This window comes from Vicia villosa, linkage group LG1 (assembly GCF_029867415.1).
Source record: "Vicia villosa cultivar HV-30 ecotype Madison, WI linkage group LG1, Vvil1.0, whole genome shotgun sequence".
NCBI classification, from domain to species: domain Eukaryota; kingdom Viridiplantae; phylum Streptophyta; class Magnoliopsida; order Fabales; family Fabaceae; genus Vicia; species Vicia villosa.
Window position 1 is genome coordinate 158,943,173 of NC_081180.1, and position 22,769 is coordinate 158,965,941.

At 36.2% G+C, this 22,769-nt stretch overlaps 2 protein-coding genes across 2 annotated transcripts; one reads left to right on the forward strand and one right to left on the reverse strand.

The window, feature by feature from the left end:
* Window positions 1-6,251: 6,251 nt before the first annotated feature.
* LOC131658236 (uncharacterized) lies at window positions 6,252-7,427 on the reverse strand. The gene has a single exon (XM_058927552.1). The coding sequence runs from the start codon at window positions 7,425-7,427 to the stop codon at window positions 6,252-6,254; it is 1,176 nt and encodes a 391-aa protein (XP_058783535.1).
* A 12,290-nt stretch (window positions 7,428-19,717) lies between these two features.
* LOC131619614 (uncharacterized) lies at window positions 19,718-22,269 on the forward strand. The gene is made up of 8 exons (XM_058890696.1): window positions 19,718-19,931; window positions 20,505-20,706; window positions 20,798-20,932; window positions 21,064-21,142; window positions 21,320-21,388; window positions 21,500-21,575; window positions 21,750-21,806; window positions 21,970-22,269. The coding sequence occupies exons 2-8, from the start codon at window positions 20,512-20,514 to the stop codon at window positions 22,052-22,054; spliced, it is 696 nt and encodes a 231-aa protein (XP_058746679.1). The 5' UTR covers window positions 19,718-19,931; window positions 20,505-20,511; the 3' UTR covers window positions 22,055-22,269.
* The last annotated feature ends 500 nt before the right edge of the window (window positions 22,270-22,769 follow it).

Genomic DNA, 22,769 nt, shown 5'->3' on the forward strand with positions numbered 1-22,769 from the left:
AAATCACTCCAAGGGGTGGACTGGAGTAGTTTAGTTAACAATGAACCAGGATAAAAATCATTGTGCAAATAGTTTTTATCTTACTAGTTTTTAAAGCTACACTTATTCAAACCCCCCTTTCTAAGTGTTTTTCTATCCTTCAAAATAATCCGCTTGGGAAGGGAAGGTGCGAGCCTCCGGTGCCAAAAAGGTGTTCTGAAATTGTTGTTGCATGGCATCAAAAAGAAAGGTTTGAGACCTCCTTGAAGCCTCAAAGTTCTCGCAGCAGTAGGATGCAAACTCCATTTGATTGAAAGCAGGTGCACGGCGTGCACGTTGCCTGGGAAGTGGAGGTTCATGCTTTTTCAGCCCTGTTTGTTGCCCCCTCACAAAACCTGTTCACAAAATAATCATTAATCATAGAAGTAATATTGAAGTGTACTTCCTGTGGGATTGCTACATTGGCTTTCTTGCACAACCCCATAATCAATCCTGGATAGATGAGATTTCCGGCCTTTCCACCAAATTTTGTTCCACTTGTTGCCACTTTCCTCAACTCATTGGCTATGATGGAGGCGATGTCGACCGATTGTCCGTCCATGATAAATGACATCAAGCATGCCACTTCTATTGGGATGGTGGTGGTGTGAGAACGTGGCCTGAAATTGTTCAAAATTAAGACAAGGAGAGCTCGAGCCTCCAAAGTGAAGTCTTCCCTTCTCCAATTTTTAGGATGTCCTTGCTCGTTCAACACATAAGTTCTACCTTCCTGACACAACTTGTTGCTCACCCAATCATAATCCCAATCTGCAGCATCGTTCTTCATGCGGTAAGCGCATTTTTCTCCATCTTCCAAATGTAGGGGGTTTCCTAAAAAATTGTTGATTGCGTCTTTGTTGAAGACGATAATTTTACCCCTCACTTTGGTCCTGTAGTGGTATGCTCTTCCTTCTTCCACTTGCAAGGCATTGGCGTAAAATTCACGCACAATGTCATAGTTGATATCTCTCAGCGGATCACACAATTTCCCCCACTTACGCCCTTCGATGAAACTGACAATCTTGCTGAACTTGCCGTTCGGGTTGAATTGGACCAACCTTTCGGCCACAATTGTTCTCTGAACCAGGTCATTATACCGCTCTTCACATTCGTCACTGAGAAATTTGCTCACCATTCTACTGGGGGCTGAAGTCTTAGTACGCTTAGACATCTGTATAAAAAACAACAAGTACAACAATACAAATGACCACGATCATCAGCATAAGGCAACAAAAATTAGTGGCTGAATTAGACTGGGTTCGCTGCGCAAAAAGAAGGACGCGGCGCGTCCTGGGCGAAACCCAGAAAAATTCAACAAACGGAAATATAGCAACATAGCATATCTTCTCAGCAATTGTTAACAAGATCACCCACACACAACTCAATTTAAGAAAAACAAACTACTTTCAGTGATTAATCTACGGTGCTAACACATGCAAGTTTGAACAATTCCCCTCTTCTAGCCCTAAAAATTGAAAAGGAAAGACAAGGAGAAATCTTGAACAACATACCTTGATTGAGAGTGCAAGAGTGATTAGAGTGAGGATTTGGAATGAGTTTGTGAGTGTGGGTGTTGTTTGAGTGAGGAAGTGAGGAAGGTAGGGTTTTTTTTTGTTCGTGAGAGAGATAATGAGAAGAAAGAGTAAAGAAAAGAAATGTGAAATGATAAAAGAGAGAACCTTAAAAAGCTAAGTGACTATCTGAATTCCGCAAGTGACGCGGCGGAACATGGAGGACGCGGGGCGTACTGAATGGTTTTTGAAAACATGGCATTCTGCCACTTGGTTCGCGGCGCAAACTAGTGGACGCGGCACGTACCGAGTGAATTTGAAAACATGTGGTTCTGCCACTTAGTTCGCGGCGCAACAAGGAGGACGCGGCGCATAATGAATGGTTTTTGAAAACATGGCATTCTGCCACTTGGTTCGCGGCGCGAATAGGGAGGACGCGGCGCGTCCTTAGCAGGCTTTTTGAAAAACAACAATTAAACAATGTTCTGCAGAATTTCAACATCACACGCACATTACAAAACCAGTAAATAAAGAAAACAACAAATATAAAAGTAGGACTTACAACGTTGGGTTGCCTCCCAACAAGCGCTTTGTTTAACGTCGTTAGAGCTCGACGGTACATGATGATTCAAGGTTCGGTAAGCGAAATTACGCTCACATCTCGATTGAAATCACCACCATGATACACCTTTCGTCTTTGCCCATTTACCGTCCAGTTTGCCTTAGTGTTTGGGTCCTCCACAATAATTGCTCCATAACTCCGAACTTCCCTTACTAAAAACGGTCCCGACCATTTCGATTTCAATTTGCCCGGAAAAAGTTTCAGCCTAGAGTTGAAGAGGAGTACCATTTGCCCTTCATGAAATTCTTTTGACCTCACTTTACCATCATGAGATTTTTTCACTTTTTCTTTGTAAAGTTTATTCGAGTGATAAGCGGTGTCTCTCAATTCTTCAACTCTATGAAGCTGATTTTTCCATTTCAACCCGGCTAAATTGGAATCAAAGTTTAAAAATTTGAGAGCCCAAAGTGCTCTATGTTCCAATTCAACCGGCAAATGGCAAGTTTTACCATAGACCATTTGGAATGGTGTCAAACCTATTGGAGCCTTAAGTGCGGTGCGATATGCCCACAAGGCTTCATCCAACTTTGTAGACCAATCTTTCCGTGCACTTGAAACGGTTTTCTCAAGAATCCGTTTAATTTCCCTATTAGAGACCTCGGTTTGACCATTAGCTTGAGGATGGTAAGGAGTAGTGATTTTGTGCTTGACACCATAATGTTCTAACACTTTTTCCAATGGTGCATTACAAAAATGAGAACCACCATCACTTACCAAAACTCTAGGCGCACCAAAACGAGAAAATATGTTTTTCTTTAAAAATTTGATTACCGTTTTGGAGTCGGCCTTAGGTGAGGCACTCGCTTCAACCCATTTGGACACATAGTCAACCGCAACTAGAATATATTCATTACCAAGAGACGGAGGAAACGGGCCAACAAAATCAATACCCCAGCAATCAATACACTACAAGAAAAATTGCAATTTCCCAGGGTATTTAGCCAGGGGTAAAACCCCAAACAAAAAACATAATGTTGCTTGGGGTAAAGCCCCTCGCAACGCATAATATTTTAAAAAAAAAAACAAAAAAAATTATAGCGTGGGGGAACCCCTCGCAAATAAGAAAGAGAGAAAATTTTGAATTTAAAAAAATACTTTTGCGAGGGGCAGCCCCAGCCTAACTTAAATGGTGCCAAAAAGTGTTTTTGTTGGTCAGGTTGTGCAGGAATTTGTGAGGGGCTCCCCCAAGCAAACTGACTGGTGTACCTTTTTGAGGGGATACCCCACGCATAAGTACATGCATGCGTCCCATCCACCGAGGCTGGCAGTCTGCGCATGCTGGTTGTGTTACCCAAGCAAACATTTTGTGAGGGGATACTCTCCACGGTAATTTGACTAGATCTATTAAATGCCCACCAAACCCATTTCTTCTATACATGTTATATAATTAGAAAATATTGGATTTCTTATCTAAATCCACCGTTCCACTTCTCCTTCCATTCCTAAAAACCTTCCATTCCTAAAAACATTTTCTGTTCAACTTCTTCTTCTATGAATCATCTCCAATATCATGTTATAAGTGTTACTAACTTATTATTAATATTTAACAAGCTATATGGTTTTCAAGTGGTGAAATTTTTATTTGTTAAAAGTGTGGAGAGAAATGGAAGAGCAATTATGTTTATTAACACCTGAAACTGTGGTGAAATCAACAATGGCAATGGCTGAGGATCCTTTGCATTATGGTAATAGTGTATGTATATATAGTGTATTTATTAATTTACCTTTTTTAATTTAACGATGGCTGAGCAATTATGTTTATTTAACAATGCATTTATTAATTTAATAATGGCTGAGCAATTATGTTTATTTACCTTTTTTTTTAAAGTAATTGTATAAATAGTGTATATTTATTAATTTTAAAAACACTATTTTTATATTTTAGAAAATTATATTATTTACCTTTTTTCTTATTTTTATATAAATGTTAATTATTTATATATATTATATTAATTTTGTTTTAATTTAAATTATATTATAACTATATTTTTATTTTAATTATTTTTTTTTAGATGGGCAACATTTTGCCAGGAGCTTAACCCCTAGCAAACTTAAAACTACTGCATTTTGCGAGGGGCTTTTCCCCAAGCAAAATGTCTGACGCACTCTGAACACCAGCTGTCTACTAGCTACCGTCTAGTCTGCATGTTGCAGACTTGAAAAGTGGAATTGCACTTAGCGAGGGGGTTTACCCCTGGCAATTTTCCGACGTGTGTATCTCCTCGGAAATGTATTTGCGACCCCCTGTTTTCCTAGGGGAGCGGTCCCCTCGCAAATTTTGTATTTGTGAGGGGTTTTTGCCAATTGTGAGGGGTTTAGCTCCTGGCAAATTGCAACTTTTCTTGTAGTGATACTTCAACTTCTAGCATGTTGGTTAGTGGCATTTCATCTCGTTTGCCTATTCCCCCACTTCTTTGACATTGATCACAACTTTTAGCGTGTTCATGGGCATCTTTAAATAATGACGGCCAATAAAATCCCGATTGTAGGACTTTCGTGGTTGTACGTAAACCGCTATAATGCCTTCCGTATGGAGAGTTGTGACAATGCCAAAGAATGTCTTTGGACTCTTCACTCGTGACACACCTTCTCAAAATGCTGTCCACTCCTTCCTTGAAAAGATATGGATCATCCCACACATATTGCTTGACATCGGACAAGAAATTCTTCTTTTGATTACTAGTGAGGTCTTCCGGTATCAAACCGGTTGCCTTAAAATTTGCAAAATCGGCAAACCAAGGCCTCACTTGTATCGCATAGAGTTTCTCGTCCGGGAACTCCTCTCTCACTTCACTTTCTTTCATCGTCACATCTACATTTACCAAACGAGACAAATGATCCGCTACCAAATTTTCGGACCCTTTTTTTATCGCGGATCTCTAAGTCAAATTCTTGCAACAAAAGAATCCATCGAATTAATCTTTGCTTAGAGTCCGGTTTGGTCAACAAAAATTTGATAGCCGAGTGGTCCGTGTAGACAATAACCTTTGAGCCAATCAAGTAAGCTCTAAATTTTTCCAATGCGTACACTATGGCTAGTAATTCCTTTTCCGTTGTTGCATAATTGATTTGTCCTTCATTTAAAACTTTACTAGCATAGTGAATAACATGAAAAACTTTAGACCTTCTTTGACCGCGTAATCGCTAGCATCACACATAAGTTCAAAATCGAGTTTCCAATTAGGTGCAACAATTACGGGTGAGGTGACTAACTTTTCTTTTAGCTCTTGAAAAGCTTCTAAACATGACTCATCAAAATTAAAGGTCATACCTTTGTTGAGCAAGTTGCTCAATGGCTTGGCTATCTTCGAAAAGTCTTTAATGAACCTCCTATAGAAACCCACATGACCAAGGAAGCTTCGTACTCCCTTGATGTTGACTGGAGGGGGCAGCTTCTCGATCACCTCTACTTTGGCCTTGTCAACTTCCAAACCCCTTGATGAGATTTTATGACCAAGAACCACTCCCTCGGTAACCATGAAGTGGCATTTCTCCCAATTAAGCACAAGGTTGGTTTCCACGCATCTTCCTAACACCACATCTAGATTCTTCAAGCATAGATCAAAAGAAGCACCATAAATGGAAAAATCGTCCATAAAAACTTCAATGCATTCCTCAATCAAGTCCGAGAAAATAGCTTGCATACACCGTTGAAATGTTGTTGGTGCATTACATAAACCGAATGGCATCCTTCGATAGGCAAAGACACCAAATGGGAATGTAAAAGCCGTTTTCTCATGATCCGCCGGGTTTACCGTGATTTGGTTATATCCTGAATAACCATCTAAGAAGCAATAAAAGTTTTTACCGGCCAATCTCTCTAGCATTTGATCCATAAATGGTAGTGGAAAATGATCCTTTCTTGTGGCTTGGTTCAACCGCCTATAGTCAATACACATTCTCCACCCGGTCACCGTTCTTGTAGGAATCAACTCGTTCTTATCATTTCGGATAACCGTCATCCCACCTTTCTTTGGTACCACTTGAACCGGACTCACCCATGCGCTATCAAAAATGGGGTAAATCATCCCAGCTTCCAATAGTTTAATCACCTCTTTCCTAACGACTTCCTTCATAGACGGATTCAAACGCCTTTGTGGTTATGCTACGGGCTTGAAATCGTCTTCCATCATGATGTTGTGCATACAATAAACTGGGCTAATTCCCTTCAAATCGGACAGCACCCAACCTAAAGCTCCCTCGTTCCTCTTCAACACATCAATTAATCTATTTTCCTCTTTTGGTGATAGAGCACTACTAATTATCACCGGTTTGGTGAAATTTTTGCCAAGGAACACATACTTCAAATGGGTGGGCAGCAACTTTAATTCAACTTTGGTTTCTTCCACTTTCTTTTCCGCATCTAATTCATCTATCTTTTCCTCCTTTTTATCAATTTCTCCACAAGACTCCAATCTTTCCAAAATAGCCTCTATTTCCTCCTCTTCATCTTTGAAAGAATTGTTGTAATCACCTATGAGACATTTCTCTAATGGACTAGAAATATGAACATGATTGGAAACTCCCATGACTTCCTCTTCAATGACATCCATACGGAAAACATCGTGCTTTTCTTTGGGATGCTTCATTGCTTCGAAGAGATTAAAAGTGGCTTCCTCATCCTGCACCCGCACTTTCATGAGTCTGTCATCAATGTCTATCATCATCCGGGCTGTTTTCATAAATGGCCTTCCAAGAATCAACGGAACATCTCTATCTTCTTCCATATCCACCACCACAAAATCTACCGGAAACAAAAATTTGTCAACTTTCACCAATATGTCTTGAGCAACTCCATAGGGTGAGGTTGTGAACTTATCGGCTAGTTGTAATGTCATTCGGGTAGACTTCATTTCAATATTCCCCAATCTCTTTATGATAGACAAAGGAATGAGAATAATGCTAGAACCCAAATCAATTAGACCATTGCCAATGTAAGTACCTCCAATGGTGACCGGTAAGATGACTCGTCCCGGATCGGTTTCTTTTCTTGGAAGAGTTCTTTGAATGATATTACTACATTGAGCATCAAGCATAATGGTTTCGTTGTTCGGATATCGTTTCTTTTTGGTGAGGATGTCCTTCAAAATTTTTGCATATTTTGGCATGTGTTCTAATGCTTCGGCGAATGGAATATTTATTTGAAGTTGCTTAAATATATCCATGAACCTAGCATAATGTCTTGCATTCTCCTTCCTTGATGGTGCATGTGGGTAGGGTAAGTTTTGAACAGGATTTGTACTCACTCCTTTTCCTTCTCTTGTATTCTTCTTCATATTTTTCTCTTTTTCGGCTACTTCCTCCCCTTCTTTTTCTTTTTCTTTTTCCACCACTATCTCCTCCTTCTCATCTTCAACAACAACAAATCCATCATCCTCCACTACTATTTACTTCCTCTCCCCATTACTCACCTCCTTGCCACTCCTTGTAAGGATTGCCTTGCAATACTCCTTTGGGTTAGGTTGAGTGTTTGCGGAAAAAGAAGGTCCCGTTTGTTGTTCGGCCAATTGTTTTGCAAGCTGCCCCACTTGATTTTCTAAATTCTTTATGGCAGCTACATTAGTCTTTTGATTCTCCATAGAAACTTGCATGAATTGGTTGAGAGTGTCTTCCAATTTTGAGCTTCCGCCTTGAGGTTGTTGACCTTGACCTTGTGGATTTGGACTTTGATAAGGACTTTGATGTTGATTGTGTTGGTTGTTGAATCTTGAGGGTTGAAATCCTTGGTTGTTCCTTTGATAACCTTGATGTTGGTACGGAGGTTGCCTTTGATAGCCTTGATGTTGGTTGTTCACATAATTAACTTCCTCTCCTTCGGGTGGTGGACAAAAGCCGGTAGGGTGGTCACCTTTGCAAAGTTCACAACTTGCTACTTGAGAAGTCATTTGCATTCCATGAATTTCCTTCATTTGTTGTGGGAGCTTTGACATTTGCTTGGTGAGTAACTCAACTTGTTGAGAAAGAATCTTGTTTTGAGCGAGGATAGCATCATTGGTGTTTAATTCAAGAACACCCGGCTTCCTTTGTGATGGACTCCTATCATGTTGAGTTTGGAGATCATTAAGTGCCATACGATCAATTATCATTGTTGCATCCTCCGCGCTTTTTGACATTAAAGATCCACCCGCTGTAGCATCCAAAAGTGTCTTGTGCACCGGTTGAAGCCCATTGCGGAAGATGTGAATTTGTGTGAGATCATCAAAACCATGACCCTTGCATTTTCAAAACATGGATTTGAATCTTTCCCAAGCCTCATTTAAGGATGCGTTGCCTCCTTGAGTGAAAACCGCAATGGCCGTTTTGGCTTCCATGAATCGGGATTGAGGAAAACATCTCTCTAAAAATTTCTCTTCCAATAGATTCCAATCCGTCATCACGTTTGGTGGTTGGTCAAGATACCATTCCTTGGATTTCCCCACTAATGAATGTGGAAATAGCCTCTTGAACAATGATTCTTCATTCGCCGCATCAACTCCCGTTGAACCCGCAATCTCATAAAATTTGGTGAGATGTGCGAAAGGATCCTCATGATCCATTCCGGTGAATGGACTTGCATAAACAAGTTGAAGGATTCCGGTCTTCATCTCCGTATTTGCTCCACCTTGAGCATTGCGTGCGAATTGTGCGGTGCGTCTTGGACTATTGGCGGACATTTCGGTTGGAACAACACCCGTCATGTCTCCTTCGAAAGTGTCTACAACTACTTCTCCAATTAGATTGTTAGAGGAAGTAGATGCCTCTTCCCTTTGTCGCTTCTCTTGGGCTAACTTCTTTCTTCTTCGTGTCTTGCTATTGAGCCTTCGGAGTGTTCTTTCAATTTCGGGGTCAAAATGAAATTGCTCTTCGGTAGCTTTTTCTCGCATACACAAAAATCTACAAAACTAGTAAACGAAGTGAAGCGCAAAAGAGTTAAGAATAAAGTAACAAACTTAAAACAATGAACTATTGCAATGCTTGCAATATCAAACGCCAATCCCCGGCAACGACGCCAATTTGTTGAAAAGTATACTTTCGGCAAATATTTTTTGTATCGTATCCACAGAGATTGGGTGATACTACCGCCGTTCTATAGTTACAATCATTTTAAGTTGATAAATAAAAATTGGTTTGATTTGTGTTTGGAATCTATCTCGAATTTTAGAAACAAACTAAGATAGTAAAATATGATTTTCTCAAATAAAAAGTGCTTTGCCAAGATTAGTGTTCACTATTCCAAACTCATGCATTCCCTCAAACCTTGTATATGAATTCTAATTTCATGAATACAATCTAGTATTGCCTCAATAATACTTATGTCTAAGTAATATTGTAATAATTGTTAAATAAAACTTTAGGCAATTTCTTCACCTAAACATGCATCTAACCATCATTATCTAGCAATACAAGTGATAAACAATCCATAGATCTATTTCTACAATTCATGCATTGTTTGAATAAATCTCTAAAACAACATTTATATTATATTTTCAACAATAATATAAATCAAAGATAAGATTTCAAAACAAGAGACTCATACTATATTCAATCAATGAGAGATTCACATACATGAATGTTTAAGAGAGATACATAGAGTTATGAGGAATAGCTACCTCTAATCTTGACAAAGAAAAAGGGTTTAGTTCCTCATCACAATGGTTGCAAGCTCACAAGAATGATGAAATTCGTTTTTGGCTTTTTTCCTTATTTTCTATCTATTCTGTCTTTTTCAAAATCAATAATAAATTAAAAACCTAAGTTATGGAGATATATCTCAAATTACACAAAGTTTTTCCTTCCAATAAGACAAAAAGAAATGATTGTTATTCCTCTGGCCTCCTTAAGTGACCAATAGAAACCAATAATTCCAAAAAGTGCTTTTTTGCTGTCTTTCACGCCACCTTGTGCACATGCCACTCAAAAGTCAGAATTGGAACTAAAACACGCTGGCAGGATTTTCTCCAGTTCGCGGCGCCAACATGGGGACGCGGCGCGAACAGAGTGGATTTCCACTTCTTGGCTTGATTTCTTGGTTCTCTTGCTCGGCTCATTCTTTATGATTCAAATCTCCAACTTCTTGAAGCAAAAACTCTACAAAACTAGCAAACAGATTGAAATACCTACTCAAATAGAATTAAAACACAACTAATTACATATTTACCTATTGTGTGATTAAAACCATATGATTTGAATATAATTTAGTTAAAAGGGACCAGTAAAAGATGTGAATTTTACTACTATTTGGTCCCTAACAACTCTCCCCAACTTGCCATTTTGTTTGTCCCTAAACAAAAGTTTTCATCAAGGAAACCAAGTATAGCAAGAGAATATTTCACCAAATTTTCAAACAATTGGATGGTTCAAAAGTACATGGCTTCTTTGCGATACATTTACCTCAAGCTAGACAAAACAACAATGGCAAAATGGTTGTGCACAAAAACACACATCAAAAAGTTCCAACAAGTACATGTCAAGTTTGAATCACCTAAACACAATTTGTGAACAATGAAGATATGAAGGTTTCTTTCACTCATCCGAACAATTAAATCAACAACAAGTCCAATTATGCATTCATCAAAACAACACCAATTATGTGAACAAGATGAGAATCAAGAGGTCTTTCAAAGGTTATAGCGTGGCTTGGGTTACAAAAAAAAGGGATAATATTTCGGAAAATCGAACAAAACCCTAAGGGAGCCTTTTCTTCTCAATTCACTTGATAACACCTCCTCGTAATCCAATTTTCTTTACTTTTTCACAACACACGACCGGGAGCCTTTTCTTATTACTCGTGACAAGTGTTACTTCTTTTTTTTTTCTTTGACTCCACTTTGGTTCAAAAACACTCAATTGTTCTTTTTCACAAGGAATGCTTATTTCTTTTATGGACCACTTATTTCTTTATTTATTTTTCTCGCAACACTTGTGTTTCTCCCAAACTTAGCTCTTTTCACACCAACCTTGATAAACAAGAATGCTCCCTAAGGAAAATTAATTGCAACCAAATTGGTTGAAGGTTCACTCATACAAAAGAATAGGATTCATCCATTCAAAGGTTTATGCAATGATGAATTTAAATGAATCCCAACAAGCTCAAAGGGGGAACTAGAGATTTTTCCTCACAAGGTTGATTGATTTAACATTTTGGCCAAGTGGTTTCTCTCAAAACAATCAATGCCTCTATCACTTTCACAATTGTTCACAACAAGGCTTAATGCATGATTAAACATAATAAGAGTGTGTCAAAATAATGTTCGGTATCCCGCAATTTAGTATACAATGGAAAGCTACCTCACACATGGCTAAGTTCTAATTGATTCAAAAAAAAGACATGTAATTCAAAGAACTTATGCTATGTACTTTTGCAAGTGGATTTGGCAGATGAGTCAGTGCCTTGACATGTTTCATCGCAAAATTGTTTAGGATACTTTTTTTTTACATAGGCCATCTTTCATACATGGAGATCTTCGATTTAGTACGCCACAAGGTCCGTGGATCATATGTTTCACAACTGCTTCATGAAACTGTGGCTCACATTCTAATTTAGGTATTTCAGCCCTAACCACACTATCGTAATATTTCGGTTCACGCAACTTGTCGTTACTTTCTAAGACCAACAACATATGCACATGCGGCAATCCTCGTTTTTGAAATTCAGTGACATACATGTAACTTTTAACCTTTCCTTAGACTCCTCTATTAATGACATCATCCTTCAATTGCTCGAATTTAGAACGAAATATTCTTGTTAGCAAATCTGGACGATCTTATGGTGTTTGAAAAGGTAGAAGTTCTGATGTTATCTCACACCAAGAAGGATTACACGTCATGGTCATAAATACATCTGGTTTACCGCCATTAAGAACAATAGCCATGCCATCTTCGTAACGTTGTGTCATGTCTCGACGACCGCCAATAAATGATGATGGTAATATTGTTATTTTTCCAATATTTTCTATGATGATTAACGTAATGCATTAGATTTAGTATATATGATGGTTGTGATAAAATTAACAACGAATTATTAATCTATAAATAAACATTAATGCGTACCTGCATTAGTTTCACCAACATGTGAAACATCTTGCAAACCTTGGTAAACTTCAGCATGTATATTTTCCTGGTGTTCTCAAATCCACCTTAACCTCCCTAATTCAATTTTGATATAATTGTCTACGACATATTGTTGTAATAGTCAACCCGCATTTAACAACATTGATTGATCACTTGGACGAATCTACGATTGATTAAAAAACTTGGCGGTGTTAAATCTAATGTTATTCAAACTATATTTATGTTTTTGCAATATGTACCAAAAAATAACTTATATGTACCTGGAGCATGTAGCTGTAATATGCTCGACATGACACTTTTTGTCCATTACAATTTGTTGTGTTAACATCCCAACCATGCGTCCCAAATGGAAACAATATAAGATACTGCGAGGGATCATAATATCCCTTTGTTTCCTGAACTTTCTTTAGATTTCCATCATGACGAATGACATAAATATCCCTTCCATATTCCATAGATTCAGTATAACCACCAATAATAATTGTCGCGACTTGTTCCACGGATGAAAGATGATATTAAGGGTGATTACTTGGACGCTCTTTAAGTATGAGGCTACAATCACTGATATTTGGAAGTAATGACAGTTGCCTGAACCTAATTACAAAAGGATTATACTGATGGAGCAATTTTTGTAATTTTTGAACTACAGTCTAGTGTAGTCGTGGATTTTCCTGCATTCTATGATGTAGCTCGTTAGCTGTGTCATAGACGTGTTGCGTGATTCATGGTGAAACAGTCTTGCCTTGTAACGTCTACAGGTAGTTGGATTAGGCAACCTAGATTTTTCCATCATCATGTTATTTTTGAAATTTCGAGCAATATTGTGTCTTGCTCGAAAAACATGTCGTGAGGCTAATGTATCGGATAGATATTGATTACTGAATATCATCTAAAATCTATAATACAAATAAGAACTCAACACACGGTGCATCAATCAGGCTAATAGCCATTTCCATCATTAAGGCTAATAGTCGTTGCCATCTTTCAAGCTAATAGTCGTTGCCATTTTCAGGCTAAAGATCACTTACGCAATGGATGCGACTCAATGATGCACATCCATAAAAACACGACGTTCATAACATACAACAACATCGTCTCAACAACATCGACTCAATGCCAAGGTTCAATGGCAATCATAACAACATTACTATTATAGTAATACTTCACTTCACAATCACATCTTTGCAACATGTAACATACACATGTATTCAACTTTACAACATAGCACAACAACGGAAAACATAGCGCAAATAAGAGTTCTCAACGATTATTCACCACAAACCACATTCATAGATAGAGAATGTTTTCAGTATTATAGAGGTTCAAGCGGTGCATAAAAAAGAGTTACGGATCAAAAGATACAACAATTAGAAGTTAAGAAAAATTGTTAACAGCAAGGTCCGCTTAGCGGCCTCCCGGCGCGCTTAGAAGAAATCACAAGTCAGAGGCGAACCAACTTCGCAAGTTCGCTTAGCAGACCGGTCTCGCTTAGCGGGGTCACGATTTTCTCGCTTAGCGGATCACGGTTGTTAGTGAACTAGCGATTATGCAAAAAAATTAGCAGCAAACACAGGTCTGCGAAAATGCTATCTAACACCTCAAAATCACTTCCAATCAACAATTAAATGCATACATGTTATGTATATATCATTTATCTTCATCAATTCATATCAAAACATGATTAGAGTTCAATTTCATGAAAATCTAACATAAATCCTAACATTTCAAATCACACATTTGAAAAAGATGAACTCATATACTAATCACAACATCAACCATTCACATAAATCCCTAACAATCTACTCACAAAATCAGCAACTCATTAATCAATTTCAAACATTCAATAGGATTGCAACTTCATTAAGAATATAGATTTCAAAGCATAAAACCCAACCCCACCATAAGCTATCATCATACAACCCTTTATCATGAAAGAATCACACCCTTACCTTGGTTGGATTGAAGGTAACTCTAGCCTTCAATGGGTCTCTCAAGTTATTCTTCCCTTCTTTTCTTTCTCTTCTATTATTCTTTTCCCTCTTATATGTTATGAAACCTAAAACCCCTAAAACCCTTACTAACTCAATTATTTTAAATGGGCTTAACCCACCCAATCTTATATTTTATCTAATTAGGCCCAACATCAAATAAACACTAGCATTCTCTTATTTCACTTAATTAGCTAAATAACACACATATCCAATTAATCACATAATTAACAATTAATTCACAAAACACAATTAAAATAAATAATAATAAAACTAGTGTTACAGTACCAATCATGGGAATAACCCATCTCACCGATCCAAACACCACCGAGATACGGCCACCGCTAAATCACTAATTCCACACAATGGAAATTAGCTTCACTGATCCAAACAACACCGAGATACAACCATACATATGATTATGAATGCATACACAACAACTAGCATACTAATCATCATCACCAAAATGAAGATGTACATATTCATCACAACATAACTCACCGAAATCAACATCGAGTATAATGTATTTCCTGCTTCAACACAATTCAACAATTACATTATACATAATCCACACCACACACTGTAACACCCCAATTCTACCCGAAAATATAATGCGAGAAATATCAGAGTATTTAAAATTTCAAACAACAAATTGGAGTATCACATATCAACTTAAAACTTCAACTTGTATTTCATTCAACAATGATACATAGCATTTGAATAACAGTCAACTATCATCTTTATTCAACTCAAACAACTTGGAAGTATAACAAGTACTTCATATTATTCAAATTGGATTCAACGGTTATAATAACAAAAACTAAAACATTAACAACATAGAAACAACAATATAAACAACCCCCCGAGTGCTACGTATCAGAGCGACACACCAACAGGACTCGATGAAGCAACAAACTTCCACAGCTATACTTGAGTACCTGTCTATTTCCCATGGTAGGGGAAACATCAGCAGAAGGGGTGAGATATCAAATAGTATAAAGGAAAGTATGATAATAGATATAGCAAGATAAAATCATACAAAATTCACCACTTCTCAATATAAGCAATTTGCATCACGACAACAACATGGTTCAGATATTCCAACTTATACACATATATCATTAATACATATATATTCACATTCTCATCATATATGTTTCATTCACGTACATCATATCTACAACACATCAACAATATCAAATGAATTCAACTTCACAAACTATGCATCCACACATCATAACAATGAATCGAATGCAACTCGGTATACAAACTCAAATGAAACTCAAACTACGCATATGCATGTGGTACCAATCGGAGCTTCAGCCCCCGTCACCAATTGCCCAATTCAGAGGCACAAGGCATAAGCCTTCGTCACTAGTTTGCCAATCCAGACCGTCACAGAGTATGCATATGAAATGTGACTCGACAAACAAGACAACACAACATACTCATCACAATCACATATCGTCACGAAGCATAAGCCTATATCAAAATCAATTACCATTTATACGAGGTAATTCACGTCACCATAATATTTCATCTTCACTTAATCACAAAATCATTCTCACAAATATATACAACATCACGTATTCACAAAATCGTCACAAATATACAATTCACATATCATCAAGATCATTACAATTATCATCATGTTTCGGCACATCGGCACAATTACTCAATTTCACATATTAACACAGTCATCAAAATTATCATCATAATCTACTAAACTAACGACAAATAGCTAGGATTCATACCATAAGGTTAATCACATAACAATGCATAATAATAATAATCATATTGGCAATCACAACATTATTCGCAACAAAGGCATCCAAACCGAAATCACAATTTTTGGTCAATTCTAAAAATAATCTCAATATGCCAATATGTTAAGTAAATCAAATCGACTTTTAATCATCAACTAAATCAAGTAGAAATAATGTTAATTATCAAAACAACATCATTGGCATAACAATATATTATTCTCAACTTGAATATTCAACCAAAACACAATTACGGTCAATTTCTCAAAATACCATAATTTATCGATAAACCGAATAATTGGTCAAAGTCCAAGTATATTCCAGTCACATAGATTTATTGGAATTAATTCAACTAATAATTTAATTATCCAATTAATAATCAAACTATATTAATTCCAATTCAACTATTATATTTCTATTCCATTATTTTCCAATTTTACAACAAAACTAATTATTTCACTATCAATAGTTTACCCACAACAAACACAACATTCTAATACACATAGATTATCAATTGCACACAACTTATAACATTTATATCATCACATTCCAACAAATCATCAAATACCCAAAATTGCAACATAGAAGAACATGGATATCAAAGTATAGAATCAAACCCACCATAACATACTATCATACAACCCTTTAGCATAAAGAACCCCGCCCTTACCTTGGAAAATATGGACTCTTTCACCATAACTCTAAGCTTTTCTCCAAAATAAATCCTTCAAACATAATTTGGAGACACACCTAAAAACCAGTTCGGAAATCGGCTTATCAGACAAACTTAAAACCCTCAAAATCAAAATCGCTCCGGTCAGAACTTACCTCTATGAGTCAGGAACGTTGTGTCAAAACCACGGGATGATCCAACGGTTGGATTGAGAGATACATATGTTTTGCTAAGGTGACTCTTTGCTGAAACATAGCTGCGAAAAATGGGGTTTCCTCTAGCTTTTCTCTTCCACCATTGTTCTCTCTCTTTTGCCTCTTTTCTCTTCTTTCTATGTTTTCCCCCAAATGAAAAATAGTAACCTCTAAAACCCTAACTTTCTCTTATTATCTCACTTATTATCTCACTTATGTTAATTGGGCTTAACCCACCAATCCATCCATTATGTTTCTATCATTTATGCCCATTTAGTTATGTCTCTCTAATAACTCAATTAAGTCAAACAACACAAACACACACATAATTAAATACTTAAATAATTATTATTTCACATAATAACTAAATAAATAAATAATTATTAAAAACACCAAATAATATAATTACTAATATAATTAATAAAAATATTAATTAAAATCGGGATGTTACACACACAAAATCAACATTACAATCATGTTGCTCCAACACCAATACATCGTCACATTCATCAAGTTATGCACACGATGTACAAACACACCACAAAGAATTAAATCGGGATTTTCAAAATAAAACCGACCACTGTCTGTTAAAATCAATTTACAAAATAGAATATCCAATTATCTTTCTAACGCTCAAAACGGCCTTACGGTTTGGAAAATATGGATAAAACAAAATATTTTCAAAAACACGACAACGGTAACCGGTTACCACAATGAAGTAACCGGTTACTACCTGAAGGAGTAACAATTTTCCAAATCGTAACAGCGGTAACCGGTTACCACAAATGAAGTAATCGGTTACTACAACTTACTCCCTCCGTCCCAAATTATAAGAGAAATTTACTTTTTAGATTCATTGAATAATTAATGTATCTAGTCTATATATAGTCCAGATACATTAATTATTCAATGAATCTAAAAAGTAAAATTCTCTTATAATTTGGGACAGAGGGAGTATTTTTCAAAAACACAACAGAGGTAACCGGTTACCACAATGAAGTAACCGCTTACTTCACAACGAATAACATTTCCTTCGCTTATGAACACCAGGTAATCGGTTACGATCCTGAGGTAACCGGTTACCACGTACCTGTAGCAGAAAAATCTCCTTTTTGACAGCATTTCACTTCCTCCAATTCAACCCAAAACGTACCAAAACGTTTGCAACATCAAAACAATACCAATTCCAATACTCTAACACATTTCTAACATGTTTTGGGGTCATCTAATATCAAGTATAACTCAATTCATGCAATTTCATCAAAATCACCCAATTCACCCTATAGGTTCCTAAATCCCAAAACCCATCATACATTCCAATTTAGATAAACAACACATCTAATCAGTTCTATCATTCACAAACCGATAATAGATATTACAAGAGAATTAGTCACCCCTTACCTTCCAAAAAAATCTTGAGAGCTTCCTCTTCCTTTGATTTCACGTACTCTTCAGTCTTCTCCTTTCTCCTCTTTTTGCTTTTCTATTTTCTTTTCTTTTCCCAAATTCCTTATTTTATGAAAAATAAAATAATAGTTAGTAAGACTCACACTAGTTAGCACCTCCCCTTTACTAACCATCACACCAAGTCCAATTACTATTTTTTCATAATTTTTCAACAAACCACCAAAAATTCCAAATAATCCAATTAATAATTTAAATTCCAATTAAATTAAATAATGGAAAATATGGGGTGTTATAAATGTCTGAGTTTCCCGCTAGCGGGTTGACCACATGCTCTTTATGGAGCACGTGGAGTTGATGCTCCAACGGTCCTCAAGGGACATGCGCCCAATTGGGTTTGTGTCCTGAATTGGGCCTGCTCGCCCCATACCAGAACAGCTAGTGATGTGGGTAATTCACACTTGTGGGGGATATTGTTGGATTTTAAGTGCGAAAGTGTTAAAATCCCACATCGACTAGGAATGGAGAAAATGTTGGGTTTATAAGAGAGGTGACCCACACCCCATTGCCTTAAGGTTTTGAGTGAATATGTGACGTCAAGGTCTCTTGGAACCATGGACGTTTGGTCCATTGTCAATTTCGGCGCTTCCCTGACTCCTCAACACTTAGATAATAACTTTTGTCGATCTTAGCATAAAAAGATTTAGAAAAATTTCAGCCGCAGCAACCCTGGCAAGAAGTGTAGAAAAGTGTGAAAATTTCATTTATTCTAGCCATGAGGGAGAGGAAAAGGATGAAGATGTAGAAGTTTGAAGTCTGACATCACCATTAAGGATTTCATCTTAATTGTAATTTGACGATCAAATTCAGGCAAAGGTTTAAGATAATGTCAATATTTTTTATGACTATTTAATTCTTTTATTTTGAATGGGTTAGATTTGTTTAATTAAACCAAATATTTGTTGTGCGTGAATCTTTAATTTTTAGTTGATGACTTTTATATTGAAACATTCACGATTGTTGTGCAGACAAATAGTGGAGACTAAAGAATATTTGAATCTAGTGTGATAATGATTAAGTAGATCATCCAGACTTATTTTAATTTAATGGTTAAATTAAATGATACATAACGAAGAACTTAATTGGTGTCTCACCCTAGAAACCTGCATCCATCTTAGACAAAAAAAAAACTTTTAAAATCTCTAAATTTAATATTCAAAATAAAATTATTTTCTTGTATAATAAATAATGTTAATTTCTTTTATAAAAAAAGTCTTGATCAAGTATCCAAAATAAAAAATGATAACAAAATATCTTTCTAAAATATTAATCCAAAAAACTGAATCAATCCCTCCCCTTAACAACTTGTAACATTGATTATACTATCATCTTCATTTACCTTCTTTTTTTTGACATATCATTTATACCCTTTTATTTAGCCTAGCAATAAAAAAACCAAGTTAAATTAAAAATTTGCCAGCGTGTTTATTTATTCGTACATCGGTTCCAAGCCCTTTGTTACATGTCACGAACACCTCAACGCGCACGTTAGCATTGTCTTCTCCAAAAAGAACAGAGCGCGTGATCTCACGCGCGTAATCGTTCTTCTCTAGCAACCATAGAAACACAGTCCCTATTATCTATCTCCTCTCCGATTCACCACCGTCTCCCTCCCTTGTTTCCGATCCAATTTCCTTTGACGGAATCCGTAAGCACTTCCGAAATCCCTCGTTACTGTGTCCAATTCAATTCAGCTCCTGTTTTCATCATTTTGAATGATCCTTGATCTTTTGTTCTCTTAATTTCAATTTTATAAATGAAATTTCGATTTTTTGTGTTTGAAGAGGATCCATTTGATAGATTTTAGTTTTAATTGGGGATTGCTGAGAAATCGTTATGTTTCTGCTATATTTTCTGATAAATTGCATAGATTTTTGTAATCAAAGAAACTATTGATCTTATGTTATTAATTAATGTTATGAATTATTAAAATTATTAAATATTCACTTAAGCACCGACTCCTCTGAAAAAAGATATGTCTGTGTAAGCGTCGTGTCTGAAACCACCACTTAATTTATTTATAATTTTAAAATTATTATTCATGTGGACGTGGCAGTGTTGGTGTCATGTTTACCCGTGTTTCATAGTTTATTAATGATAGTCTTAATTTTTTCAAGCTTAGCTTAGTGAGAAATAGAAAATTGGAAGATTAATATATGTATTGGTTTTGGTTAGTTTTGTTAGTTAGTTAGTTACTTATTTTATGAATTGTTGTCATCAGTGTGAAAATGATGAGACGGGATCCAGTGTTTGTGAAGAAGAAGCAATCATCGGCTCCATCATTGGTTGATCTTTGTGTTCAGAAAGCTATAGATAATGTAAGGTACCTTGGAAATGTTGGTCCTGTTGATCATCATCTGCTTGAGCAAATTTTGCCGCATTGCACGCTTGATCAGTTGATGCATATCGAGAAGGCCAGCGAAGTAAGATGGGTTTTTGTTGTTTTTTTTAAATGCGAGTAAAGTTTGAACAAGACTAAAGTAGTTCTATGATTTGTTGGATTTGATTTGGCAGGGGGATCTGAGCCCTGTAACTGATAAGTTGTGGAAAAAGTTCTTCGAGAAGCAGTTTGGTTTGAATTGCACACAAGAAGTAATTAAGAGGATGGCGCAGAAAAGAGTGTCATTCAGATGGTTGCAGTTGTACGAGGTAGTTGCTTTTTACTTGTTTTGTTTTTTATTGTTCATACTCGATTATATTTTTTATAAGAAATAGAAATATCAAGGTCTATTGATTTTGCGCTGTTTTTTCCTCTAACCCGGTTCTAAATCTATACACAGGCTAAAGTAAAGGAAATGGCTGAGGCTGAGAATGAAGCACTTGATCGAATCAGGCAACGCTACAAGAGTGAAGATGCAAGTAATGACTTTTTCCCTACCTTTCTGCTACTTCCTTTTTCCTTCTAATTTATATGCATTATACGAAAAATGACGAGCCTGAAATTTTACATCGTAAATCAATATAGCAACTCTTGTGTAGATATATGATTGTCATCTCCTTAGTTTAAAATAGTTACGAATTATTCGGACTATGCAGGAAAACAGACCAGGCAAGTAAAGATATGCACCAAAGTTCCACCTTCAAGTAAAAAAAGATTTTGGGGAGGTAATTTATTTATTTATTTCTGTATGTTTGTTTACCTCTACTTCACTCTAATTCACTCTAATTGTAGCTTTTATTTGTTAGTTGTTTTTCATCTTTGAGGATCTTTTGTAGATAATGGACCTGGATACAACGTGTCAAATGTGAAGAGCAACATAATGAAGAAGTCAAAGATAGAATTTCTTAAGTGGTAAACATTTCTCTTTTATGATTATATAATTTGATGCTTCCAAATATTTCAGAGATCACTTTACTATGAAACATACTAGAAATTTGTTTGTTCATGCATCTTGAAATTGTATACTCAAACTCAACCTAATGTTTAGTTAATTTTTGTTGATTTGTTGTTCTGAACTTCTTGCAGCCGCGAGGTAAAAAACATTGCAGCAATGAATAAAAGTTCTATCCAGAGACCTGCCAGGTACCATATAATATCATTCATTGTTTGGTTGGTAGAACTATTTATCGCCATTCATTTTCCTCATAACAAACATCGTCATCTAGTTTTTCTCCTTAGTTTATGTTTTTCTCCTTTCTTTATGTTTTTCTCGCCAATTCTCATACTGTTGCACCATGTTCTGCAGTTCATCGAGCATGACGAGGAGTGGAAGTATGGCTGGAATTGGTTCATCTTCCAAAGATCCTAACTCTTCAAAGAGATTATTTTAGGAGCGAAATAAGAAAGATAGCAATGCTATATATCATGGTTTTAAATTGTTATGACATTTGATGCTACTAAAAATTGTATTATCATTATTTGCTTCTTATTTTTGCTTGATTTATATGTGCTGATGTATTGTGTAGATAGCATCAAGAATTGTATAATTGTTGTAATATGTTGGTTTCCATATATAAATGCAATTACAGATCATTTTCACATCCAATGTTCATGTTTAAGTATTATGGTTGAAATAAAATATAGAAATTTATGTAGAGAATATAAGCACCAAATTCAACAAAAAAAAAATGATAACATGAGATCATAATTCAAGGATCTAACACGTGAAGGTATACTCCCCTTTCTAATTATAGCAAATCACATGAAAGTTTATTTGAGGCCAGACTCTGCCTATCTAAATGTCGGGGTTCATGTGAATGTCATTATTTTTCTATTGAAGATGTAATGTATTTCAAAACTTTCAACTAGTGTGGCTTGTTGCTAAACAAGTTTTTTTTACAGTGCCAAAAGTTGAGGTTATTGTTCATGATATTCCATGTTTATTAATGTTTAGGGCTCCCTTTGAGGGTGTGCAATAAGTTGTGGTAAAGAGGGCCTCCAGTTATATATTTCATTGCTAATTTACGCTTAAATAAGACCTGTTAGGAAGCATGATAGGCCCATTAGAAAGAAGACCCAATCTGTTTTACTTAAAGATTTTTATTT